This window comes from Hyperoodon ampullatus, assembly GCF_949752795.1.
Source record: "Hyperoodon ampullatus genome assembly, chromosome: 18".
In the NCBI taxonomy this organism is placed as follows: domain Eukaryota; kingdom Metazoa; phylum Chordata; class Mammalia; order Artiodactyla; family Ziphiidae; genus Hyperoodon; species Hyperoodon ampullatus.
In genome coordinates, this window is record NC_136931.1 from 19,418,582 (window position 1) to 19,430,164 (window position 11,583).

At 60.3% G+C, this 11,583-nt stretch overlaps 1 protein-coding gene across 4 annotated transcripts; it reads right to left on the reverse strand.

Moving 5' to 3' along the window:
• Nucleotides 1–2,185: 2,185 nt before the first annotated feature.
• RIPOR1 (RHO family interacting cell polarization regulator 1) lies at nt 2,186–10,440 on the reverse strand (the record flags this gene model as incomplete). 4 transcript variants are annotated; one of them, XM_079723718.1, is made up of 22 exons in its annotated part: nt 2,186–2,388; nt 2,531–2,621; nt 2,721–2,804; nt 2,894–3,090; nt 3,251–3,409; nt 3,675–3,836; nt 3,961–4,096; nt 4,358–4,490; nt 5,381–5,493; nt 5,581–6,332; nt 6,522–7,236; nt 7,316–7,445; nt 7,523–7,671; nt 8,124–8,249; nt 8,328–8,371; nt 8,465–8,528; nt 8,630–8,782; nt 8,926–8,979; nt 9,072–9,095; nt 9,806–9,884; nt 10,054–10,206; nt 10,322–10,440. In XM_079723718.1, the coding sequence occupies 22 exons, from the start codon at nt 10,423–10,425 to the stop codon at nt 2,291–2,293; spliced, it is 3,720 nt and encodes a 1,239-aa protein (XP_079579844.1). In that variant the 3' UTR covers nt 2,186–2,290. The 4 variants fall into 4 exon arrangements, with proteins under 4 accessions (XP_079579844.1, XP_079579841.1, XP_079579843.1 ...); XM_079723715.1 differs by having other exon boundaries at nt 5,381–5,496; XM_079723717.1 differs by having other exon boundaries at nt 5,381–5,496; nt 5,581–6,353; nt 6,552–7,236; nt 10,322–10,425.
• Between the last annotated feature and the right edge of the window lie 1,143 nt (nt 10,441–11,583).

An 11,583-nucleotide genomic window follows, 5' to 3' on the forward strand; every position in this document is an offset into this window, starting at 1 on the left:
TGAGTGGCTGTTCTGGGGTTGGTTCACACTGCTCTGAGCTGGGTAGGGTTAGTGGGGCAAAGGCCCGAGGCTCTTTTTGTCTTGGCCTTGATAGTCCTTCGGCTGTACCTCACAGTGCCCTAATTCTAGCTCCTGCCCACTCTGACCTTCATATCCACCCTCACCTAGAGCTGAATATGAGGCTCGGGATTCAGGACTCTCCTTGTAGAGGACAGAGTTAGGTACCTTATCCCTTCCCAGAATTGGAATGCAGAGATGTAGAGCCACTCAGATTTCCAATGACAGTCCCAGTTGACCCCTGGCTGGGATATTTTCCCATCCTACATTTCTTGCCCAGGCCCTGTCTTCTCCTGTGGGTTAAGCCATGAGCTTGTGCTAGTCCAGCCACCCCCGCCTGCACTTTTGCAGGACCTGGTCAGCCAGTGTTCACTTCCTCTTTCCCCGCCACACAGGCCACGCTTTGGATGTCAGTGGACAGTCCTGCCCTACTAGGGGACCTCAGGCCTGAGGGGCTCCTAGGGGTGGTCCTGGGACTGCAACCCTGCTGCAGGGGCCCCTGCGGCAGGCCCAGGCTGTGGCCAGCTTTGGGTGCTGCCTTGGTCTCTATCGTTTGTTTGCCTTCCCCTCCCCTACCACTCCAGCCGACCACCCCAAAACTGAGCTACACTATCCCTCCCATGCCACCCGTCACAGTCACAGAGGGAGCACAGCGCTGCGCCGATGTGCTGAGGGCTGTCAGCCTGCCCCCACCCAACTGGAATGAGCCACCTGCATCCACACACAGGTGTTTCCTGTGCTCCTTCCTGTTACCGTTTTTTTTTTTTTCTGCTCAGCTTGGCTTCCCCAGCAGGTGGTTAAGGGCCCCGCCAAACCTCTTCATACACAGCTCTAAAACACAGGGGGGCAGGGCTCTCTGGGGATCTGGGTCACCCCCCAGGGGGGACTGTTGGCAGCTCATTGGCTCTACCTGAGTGCAGGGACACAGACTCCCCCCAGGGTGTCACGCTGCTGTGCTACAGCCACAGGTACTGGGACGCCAGAGTGGGCTCAGGGAGTGGGGAAGGCCCTGCCCTTGCACTGTCTCCACTGAAAACTCTGGAGGGGGAGGGGAAGGGGAAGGGTGGCAGACCTGTTTCTCCAGCCTTGAGCGTGGGCCTCCCCCAGGCCCTCCTTAGAACAGGCCTGCCATGCTGAAGTCCCCCCACCCTCAGGCTCCTCCCATTGAACACTTAACTTTCTGGGGTTAATAAACTCACGTGAGCCCTCTCCCTGGAGCCCTATTTCCTGAAGCAGCGCAAGTCTGCCAGCTGTGGGGAGGTCACAGGGTTTAGTCAGGTTTGTTATTACGGAGAGGAGGTGGCTCAGGGAGAGGAAGGACTTTCTGTTTAGAGTCACAGGGCAGCCATCCGGGTCTCCTGCCTCCCAGGCCCCAGCTCTTCCCCTCTGCAAGAATCTCCTCTCAACTACCCAGCGCTCAAGGAGCTCCTTGTGCTCAGCCCCCTCTGTAGGAAGCTGCCTGGGCTGAGGCGAAGACCCAGAAGCCTGGCATTCCCTGACGGGGTTCTGCTGCTCCCTGGTGGCCAGAAGCTCCAGCCACCACCACACCTTTTCCTGCCTGCTTCCTCTTTGCCTCCTGGCCAAGTGAGCTGGCTGCTAGGGAGCCATTCCCAGGACTGGCACCCTTTGGGCCTTCTCTAGGCCAACTCCACAGTTTGGCTCCAGTCTAGGCCCACAGCTTCCAGGCCCAGGGTACACCCACCTGCAGGCCGGGCCTCCTCAGCAACACTCCACCACCCTCTTCCTCTGCCCTCTTTTCCAAGCGCAGTTCCAGCCTCTGGGCTCTGTTCCATCTGGATTTCCAGGGCAAAAGCACATGGCATTGTCACAGTTGGAGTGTGGACACACTAGTGTCAGGGCCACAGCCAGAGTGTGCTGGAGCAGAAGGTCAGTAGTGCACCAGTCCAGGCTACGTAGGAAAGGCATTTTGCTTTTTTATTTTCTGTAAAACTCTGTAAATAAAATACAAAACCAAGGGACGTGGCAGGGCAGAGGCAGGACGGCCAGGCCCGGGACACCGATCTATGGCAAGTGTGCTGAGCCGAGGCTGGGAGGCACTTGACTGCGGCACTGACTCTACCCACCCCGAGGACAAAAGGAGAATATATTAGATTTTCATTGATAGGAATCTGTGAGGGAGGAGTGTCTGGAGCCAGCCCTCACCCTCCCTGCCAGTGCCTGGTAAGCCCTGAAAGTGGGGGGAAGGGGCACTGGGGGCCGGTGGGTGGGGAGTTTAAAATGCCGTGCTGGCCATGCTGCCGGGCCCGAAGATGCGGGGCAGGGCATCCAGTGACTCCTCCAGCCGTCGATGGGCAGACTGTCCCTCTTCCCCTGTAATGGATAAAGATGGGGTCAGGAGAGGCCCTAGCCCCGCCCTGGCCCTCCCACCCCTGACCCCATCTCACCCCTATTCCCAGCAGCCAAAATGTCATAGAACTCAACTTGACCCATATCTCCCATTCCCCAGTCTCACCGCATTGCTGAAGGCTCTGCCGAGCTGCTTCCCTCACGGCTTCTGTGTCCGTTTGGCACAGGTACACCAGGGGCTCAATGCCTTCAGGAGCCTACCAGGGGAGAGAGCATTGAGGTGGGCCCAGTGCAGCAGGTGAGAAAGGCTCAGGACCCAGGGCTTGGGGAGCTGGGAGGGGAGAGAAAGGGGTCACCTTGATGCAGCCCAGGGCCAAGCAGCCAGCCACTCTCGTCTGCACATCCTCATCCTCGAGCTGGTCCAGGAAGCAGAGTAGAGCCTGGTTAAGGGTGGGAGGGCAGACTTAGCCAGACACTGGGAGCCTGGGACCCCAGCCTTTGCCCTCAGGGAGCCCTGCCTGACTCTTACCCTTTCCCGGAAGGCAGGGCCCAGTGACAGGCTCCGGAGCTGAGTGCTGACAGCAGCCATGACCTTGTTGTTGCCATGGACAAGCAGGGAGCTGAGGGCCCGGAGCCCATCCCTTCGAAGCCGCCCCTCAGGTGCCAACCTCAGGGCTTTCAGCACAACAGCCTGGTCATCTGAGTTCAGATTCCGCACTAGTAACACTGAAAAAAGGAAGCCGGGCGGGGGGGGTGTCAGTTGGAACACGCTGGCAGGGCAAAGAGCCTCCCGGGGTGGGTTCTTTTGTACCTTCATGTCCTGAATTCACACCTTCAGACCCACCCATAGCATCAGGCCACTTTGTGACCAGGGCTACTGCCTCACCCTCCTCGGCAGTCTCGGTCACATAGGCCTCCATGGAGGAGCTGTCCAAGGCTTCAACGTAACTCCAGAACTGGAAAACGGTGAGCTGCTCTCCAGGGCCTGACTGGGGCCTCCGGGGCAGCTTCTGCCCCAGGGCATCCTCCAGGAACTTGACACACACTGTGGGAGGCAGTGCCGCAGGTCTCAGGGTGTGGATGGACCTGGGTCCTTAGAGGGAAGAGGGCTCCCACCCCACGCGCAGGTCCAGGGACCCTGCACAAAAGGGTCCAATCTGGGCCCTTTTGTGCTGAGGCATGAGCCTTCGATGTTTCTTCTCAGTGCTCATCTCAGCATGTCTCTGTGGGCTGACCTGGCTTTCCCTGAGGTCCCATCACTGGGGATCTGAGAAAGGAGGGCAGAGGGGGCAGGTAGGCAGCTCACTCACCAGCCTCGGCTAAGCCTGGCTGGCGCAGGGAGAGACGGGCGCCGTACTGATTGCAGAAGGTGAGAAGCACCCGCTCCACAGGGCAGATGAAGGGGCTGAGTCCCTCTGTACATTGGTCCCAGAAGGTCAGGAAGCCGGGCCGGGAGGCCGAGAACTGCACCACTGTGAGGAGGTGCAGGAAACTGTCAGCAACAGAACAGGCCGGTGGGGAGACAGGCGCGTAGGTGGGATAGGGCAAGGGAGGAACTTTGGGGCAGACATGAGGCAGAGCCCACACAGCTTTTACCTTCCTGGGCAGAGGTGGCAGGGATTTCCCATCGCCTGCTAAGCTCACATACTGCTTCGAACACTCGGGCCTCCCGCAGTAGCCGCTCCAGGGCCCATGCCTCCTGGCAGCGCAGGGGCCCAAATGTGCCCAGTTTCTGGAGAATAGGGGTGGCCAAATAGCTCAGACCTCAAGACAGAGCTTAGAGAGGGTGGAGACCAGGGACTACCAGTCCCTGCATGCATCGGGAGAGACTTGGGGGAGCCAGAGTGTGGGAGGTATTCCATTCAGCAAGAGCCAGGCCCTGGGACACTGGGGAGTGGAACTCAGAGGAGGTGTGCAGGGCCAGGATTGAAGTGTAGGGCTCCCTGGGGGAAGGGGCTACAAGGGAAGGGTGGGGGAATACCACTAGCCTCACCAGCAGGAGGCGGCTGCAGTGGTACAGGTGCTGGACCAAGGCAGTGTCCAGAGCTGGACACTCCGTGCTGAGGGGTCGGGCACTAGGTGAGTCGAGGCTGTCCTCAGCCCCAGGCTCCGGGCTGTTTGGGGGCCTGAGAGAAAAATGGGGTCAACCGCCCCAGGAGCACACATCATCATCTGGTCACCAGAGTATTTTTATTAAGTTCCCCCCATCCCAGAACAGAAGAACACATCATGCACAAACAACAGACAATGGGTAAGTTCACGGAGGACTTCCAGAAGGAGGAAAGGGCTGGGACCAGCAGGTGGTAGCAGGGGTCTCCAGAGCCTGTCTGCCCAGGGCTACCTCCAGCTAGGACTGCTGGGACCTCTGGGGCCGCCGGGGCTGGGATGGGCGGGAGTAGGGTTGCAGGCGGGATGGTCTACGCAATGTGGACTGCAAGGGGTTGCGGCCCAAGGGGTGCAGGGCACGGGGCCATAACCTAGGCAGCACTGGAGGGAGGAGGGGCCGGGCATGACCTTCAACTGGGAATCGGCAAAGGCCACTCTGGGACAAAGAGCCAAGGGGCCAGGGTCTCTGGGAAAGCTGGGGTCCAGACAGAGGGGTTGATGCTGGGGGGCACAGGATGCACGGGGAGGCACAGTAAAGGCTCGTTCATAGGGTAGGTTCAAGGTGAGGCCAAGGAAGAGAGGAGGAGCTGGAAGCTCAGGAGCTGGTGGGGACCGATGGAGGAGGCAGACACTGCAGGGATGAGAAGGAAGGTGACCAGAAGCACTGGGGATACAGACGTGATTGAAAACGTGAGCAACAAGGACACACTAGGAGTACATGGGAGGGGTGAACACAGATGTACCCGCCAGCAAGTCCATCCCCTCCCACCCACCTCCCTCGAGCCCACCACCCATCTTACTGCTCTCTTTACGTGCTCCCCCTGGCCTCACCTCACCTGTTCCCCTTTCTCGCCTGTCTCCTTCACCTGCTACTCACCTCCCCTCTTCCCCCGCTCCTAGCCCCTCTCACCTGTCCCCAGGACTGTCATTGTCTTCATCTTCATTGAGGAAGCTGAAGCTCTCCAGGGCATGCTCCACAGTGATGCTAAGACTGGAGGCCCGGCTGCGAGTCAAGCCTTGTCTCTGCTGGGGTTGTGAAGGGCGTCAGAGCTGTCGCCCCTGCCTGGCTACCCTCCCTGCGCTGCCGCAAACCAGCCCAGCCCTCCTCACCATAAGCAGACTCTCCAGCCGGGTCACCTCCTGCTCCAGGCCCTGCAGCTCAGGAAACTGGCCACGATAGTCATCCAGGGCAGCCATTAGGGCCCCCAGTGCCTCTTCCAGTTTCCTGTCCCCAGCACCTCCAGCTGCCCCTGGAACTGGGGCCTGGGCTGCCCTGGCCACTCTAGGGTCTGAATGCTGGGGCACAGGGGCTAGGGGTGAGGGAGGGGGACTTGGGCTCTGACGGATGGCTTCTGGGAGTTTTGGGGAAGGGCTTGTGAGGGGTTCCCAACTGGAACAGGTAGGACTTGGGTGGGAGGTGCTGAGGGCTATAGGGTCTGCCTGAGTGCAGGAAGTGGAGGCTGGGTAGCTACAGGACAGGGGGTCGATGCCTGGGAGGGGAGGGTCTGTGTTTGCAGAGGGGTTGGAGAGCGTGGCAAGGTCTAGAAAAGTGGAAGGGCTTACAGTTATAAGGGTGGGACTTGTGACAGAATGGGTAGGACTCCTGGGGATCTGGACTGGGTCCTTAGCATTGGGTGTAGTGGTGTGAGTTGAAATCCTGGCTGTGTGAGTAGGGGTTGCAGTAGTGTGGGTACTGCTTGTGGTGTGGGTAGAGCTTGCAGTAGTGTGGGTGGGGCTTATTATGGTATGGGTAGGGCTTGTAGCAGTGTGGGTGGGGCTTATGGTGGTGTGGGTAGGGCTTGCAGTGGTGTGGGTGGGGCTAGTGGTAGTGTGGGTGGGGCTCATGGTAGTCTGGGCGGGGTCTGTGGTACTGGGGGTAGGGGCTGCAGTAGAGAGGGTAGAGATCATGTGCTTGTTGGTGGGGCTTGTGACAGTGTGTGTCAGGATTGTGACAGTGTGGCTGAGGCTTGTGGTGGTCTGGACTGGGTCTGTAGTATTGGGGGCAGGAGCTACAGGAGTGAGGGTAGAAAGCATCGGCTTGTGGGTGGGACTTGTGGTGGTCTGGATTGGCCCTGTGGTACTGGGGGTAGGGCCTGTAATAGTGATGGTAGAGACCACAGTCTTGTGGGTAGAACCTGTGGTAGTGTGAGTAAGGCTTGGAGCACTATGGGCAGGGCTTACAGCACTAGAGGTGGAGCTTGTAGTGGTGTGGGTGGGGTCTGGCAATTCAGGAGAGCTAGAATTTATGGTCTTGTTAACTGAGTCTAGGTGTGCAGAGGGGGCAGGGTCTGTAGATGTGTGGGCAGGGCCTGTTGTACTGAGAGTGGGGCTTATGGCAGAATGGCCAGGGTCCAGGGCAGAAGGGACAGGACTAGGGTGCTCCCCATGTGTGGGATCTGGATGTGCAGGTGGGCTGGGTCCCTGGACTAGACTTTCTAGGCCTGCAGCCTCCACTGAAGCCTCAGCCAGGGCAGCATCCACACTGGCCTCACTGATATGGCTCAGAGTCCGGCTGTAGGGGGCATGCCCATTGACCAGGGCTGGGGCCATGGCCCCCTCCTCATCCACGGTCCCAGAAGTGGAGGTCTCAGCCCTACGGAAAGCAACCTGGATGGGCAGAGGCTCAGGCTGCTGCACCAGGGGCCTGGGGGCTGAGTTGTGGCGCGCAGTGCCTGAGAGCTGTGGGCTAGAGGAGTCATCAGAAGATTCGGATGACAGGGACCACGCTGTCCCATTCTCCAGCTCCTCCTGCCGCCTCAGCATATTCTAGGAGAGAGAAAAGGACATCTCAGGACCACCCCCAGCAAACCCCTGGATGGGGGGCTGAGCCTGGGATGTGACTCACATAGAAAGCCTGTTCCCGAAGTGAGGGCGTGTCTGGTGGGCTCTGGCTGTAGGTGGAGAAGCGCTTGGTGACTGTGGAGGCCTTGTTGACAGTAGAAGCGGCTGAGGGCTGGTCATCCTTGTCGAAGGGACTGGAGAAGGAAGAAGCTGTTAGAAGGTGCTAACATCAAGCCCCAGCCCCGTCTCCAAGCCCCTCAGCCCCACCAACCTCCACGTGACTTCCAGGCTGAGCTTGATGGTGCCGAGGTCATTAATGTCCACAGCTACAACCTGGGGCAGGGCGGCGAACAGATCCTTGGTCTCACAGGAGACGCTGCCTACAACCACGTGGTTGGCCAGGCCCTTCAGTTCTGTCACCTGTAGCCAAGAATGCATGGTGGGGTCACAAGGGTGTAGGGGTCATGAGATTGTGGGAGATCAGAGGTCTGAATTTGCATAGAGGTTATGTGACAGTCACAGGGTCACTGGGCCATGAGGAAGTTACAGGGAATGGAGTTCTCAGGGTAATGGGGCCATGGAGGCTCGAAGCAGCCTGGGAGCACGGGGACCACAGAGGTCTAAATTTGTAGTCATCGAGGTCGTGGGAGTCACAGCCTCATGAGAGTTCAGGGGTCATATATTCACAAGGTCAGGAGGTCACAAGGAAATCACAGGGTAATGAAGGTCAAGGGGTCACACATTCACGGGGTCATGGAACCAGATGGGGGTCACAGGGGTAAGGGTCTCAGGGTCATGAAGATCATAAGGGGTTCACAGGGTCATAGAGTCACAGGATCTTGGTGTCCTATGGTTCTGGGCAGAGACATCACCTTGATGGACAGGAACTCCGTGAGCAGAGGAAGAAAGACGGTTTCCTCACTGTCCCACACCTGCTTTCCACTACCCTCTATGCGGCCCCGTAGTTTCCAGCGCTGACGCCCATATTTCATGCAGATCTAGGGGAAGAGGCAGGATGAAGCAGCCCTTGGTGTTGCGACCCTGCCATCCCAGCCCTTCCCTGCCCATCCTCCTACCTCATACTGATCGCCCACACATAGCCTGGCGAAGCCGGCCAGCCCTGGGAGTGGGGGAGAAGGAGATGAGCTGGGTCCAGGGGTCTCAGGCACACACCTCCCTCTCCCCACCACTAGTCGGCCTCACCACTTGGTACCTTTCATCCGGAGATGGAACTCGCCCAGCTGTGCTTCCAGCTCGCTCTCCAGCAGGCACATGCTCTGAGAGGGATGGGCAGGGACAGGAGGAGGTCAAGAACCAGTCCCCTCTCACCAGCTCTGCCACACTCCGTGCCTCTGCCTCACAGGCACACATCCCTCACCTCTGTGTACTCCCGATGCCCCCGAGTAGCCTCGGCCAGGCTGTCCCGGGCCTCACGGCTCCCTGGGGAGCCGGTGCTGTAGGCACGGACCATGTTGTAGGCGCCATCCCGGAGACGCCGCTGGACACAGTATGCCTCATACAGCTCGTCGATCTGAGCAGATGAGAGGGGTGGCAGAGGGGAGATTGAGACTCACTACCGGGGTTGCTCACCCAGAGCCTAGCATCATCTCATCTCCCTGTGATACCCAATCCCGCACCCCACGCTGCAAACACACATGCATGCTGCACAAGTACCTTGCTGGCGTGGAACTCCAGCCGTCGCAGGAAGCGTTCAATGGACTTGACTTGCTGGGGGAGAGGTGCGTTAGGAGAAGCCTGAGGCCCAGGGCCCTTTACCTCCCTGAGTCAACCTCTTCCAACACCATTCTCTATACACTCACCTTGTCCAAGTCATACAGGAAGCCCTGCGGAGAGATATGAGGGGGGCATTAGGAGGTAGGGGAAGTACTCCAGCAGGGGCAGCTGCTCACCCAGACCTACCTAGCTCCTTTTCATCACAGCCTTCCTCCCTCTCACACCACAGTCCACAGCCATTGCAGTCAAAGCAGGGACTGACCTACCTTCCCACATGCCTGGTCTTTGCTGGTGTCATAGATTTGGTCCCCAAGGCCCCTCTAGTACTCTTCCCCCCACCTCTTCCATGGGATCCCTCCCCTGGCCCACTGTCTTTTCTACAACCCCTAGGAAGAGAGCTCTGTGCCTCCTCATGCATGGTTCCCTCTACCAGGGAACTCCTGTTCATGCTTCAAGACCCAGCAGAAATGTTTCTTCCTCTGGGAAGCCCTGACCTGTTTCCCAGGAAGAACCATGGCTCTCCCTCAGTACCACTACAACATAATCTTCTGCTGTCCATGTCTGTGGGGTTTGACCCAACCCACTGGAAGCTCCTATGGACAGGCACTGGGTCCCAGGCAAAGTGCATGCAGCCTGGGAAAGCTGAGGAGAGAAACCTCCCCAGCCTTTCCTGATACCCCCTTTTCTAGTCACACCTGGACCAAGTCACCCCAGAAAACAGCTCTGATGTCACCCAGGGCTGGTGCTGCCCAGCCCCCCACACCACAAGAGCAAAGGGCATATTAATCCTGGGCATACGGGATGCCAACCCTTCACTTACCAGGCGGGAATTCCTCTTGGACTCCCTTATCTGTCTTTGGAGTTTCTCCTGCTCCTGCTGGTGCACTTCCAAATAGGCCCTGGGGAAAGGGGTGACCACAAGAGTTATCTTACCTCTCCAGCTTCTACCTGCCCAGGGAACAGGCAGTGAGGAGAGGGTGTGAGGCTGGGGAAGGTTCCTACTAGCAGAAAGGGAATGAGGACTTAGGGAGGGATCATGGGACAAGGCATTGGGAGGACACTGCTTACGTCAGGCCTCGCTTGAGCGCCGTGTACACCAGGTCCAGCCGCTCAGGCTGCGGGACCTTGGGGGCCGGGTGCGCCACTGAAAACATCTTGGACACTCGGGAGAGCGCTGGGGGCTTCCGTGGGGGCCCCGGGGGACTGAAGGCTGGGAAGCTCCTAAAGAAGAGACTGCACTCAGGAGGGGACAAGAAGTCATCCCCCAAACCCTCACTTGCACACTCCAACCCGGCCAGACTCTCTTGACCCCATTAGCCCCACCTCTGCCGCGTACCTGGGCCCCCGCTCCTGGCTGCCGAGGACGCCTGCGAAGGACTGGCTCCTACTGACCCGGGCGCTGAGCAGGCGGCGCTGCGGCCGCACCGACAGGGACATCATGGAATGAGTCCGCGCGGGGTTCCCTGGGGGTGGCGAGGGCAGGTGTCCAGCGCCAATCAGGCCCTTGAAGCCCCCTCCCCACGGCCCAGCCTCTGTATCTCAGTCCTGCCGGCCACGGCCTGAGGAACCCCAGCGGCCCTGGTGCTTATGACAGGGCGGCCGCGGGTGACTCGGTGTCGGACTCAGCGTGGCCTCGGCTACGCCCCCACTTCCTGCAGAGGTGCAGGCTCCGCCTGCCGCGCGGGGCAGGAAGGGGGGTCGCACTGGGACCCTCCCCGGGCTGGGAAGGGGCAGGAAAGGGGAGGGGCGCGCGAAGAATGTGCGGAAGCGCCTGTTTACCCGGGGGTGGGGCGGGCTCCCCAGCCCTGCCCTGACCTCCTCCCCGCAAGTGGACCAGGAGCTCCCACGCCCACACCCCGAGAGGCCGTAGGAGGTCACGGGGCGGGGCGGGGTGCGTGCTTTGAGCCCAGCAGAGCTGCCAGGCAGGCCCGGCCTGTGCAGGTTGGGCTCCCCACACCGGCCGCCCCGCGGAAGCTGCTCCCCTCCAGCCCCCACCCGCTCCGAGGCGCCGAGGCGCCCAGACGCCTGAGCCCTCCCGGTGCCCAGAGCCGGGGGATTCCCAGGTTGGGGGGCAGTGCCGAGAAGTGCCCCGCCCCCTCCACTTTCCTGAGACTCCAACCGGGAAACTGAGTCACAGACAGCAGCCTTCGCCCGTGACCTTAGCAGGAAGAGATCCTTCGCAGACCCCCACACCGCTCCGGCGAAACACGCGCCCCAGGCCCCCAGAACGCGGCCCGCAGCCCCCTGGGACCAGCCCCGGAGCCTCCGCAGCCCCGGACCAGGTCCTACCTCTCTTCTTGGAGTTCATGGTAGGTCCGGGACAGCCCTCCAAGCCCCGCGCTTGCCCCCCGTGTCCCCGCGGGCCCAGGGCCACTCGGTGCCGGCCGGGCTGGGCTCCGCGATCGCTCCCTGCGACTCTGGCTCCTGCTTCAGCTCCTCCCGGCGCCGCCCCCCGCCCAGTTCCTGCCGCCTGACTCAGCCCGCCGGGATGGGGCGGGACCCGCCGGACCACGGGGGCACCGGGCCCTTGGCCCCCCTCCCAGCCTCTGGGAGGGGTGACTGGAGGTTCCCCTCAGGCAGGGGACTTACGGGGGTCTT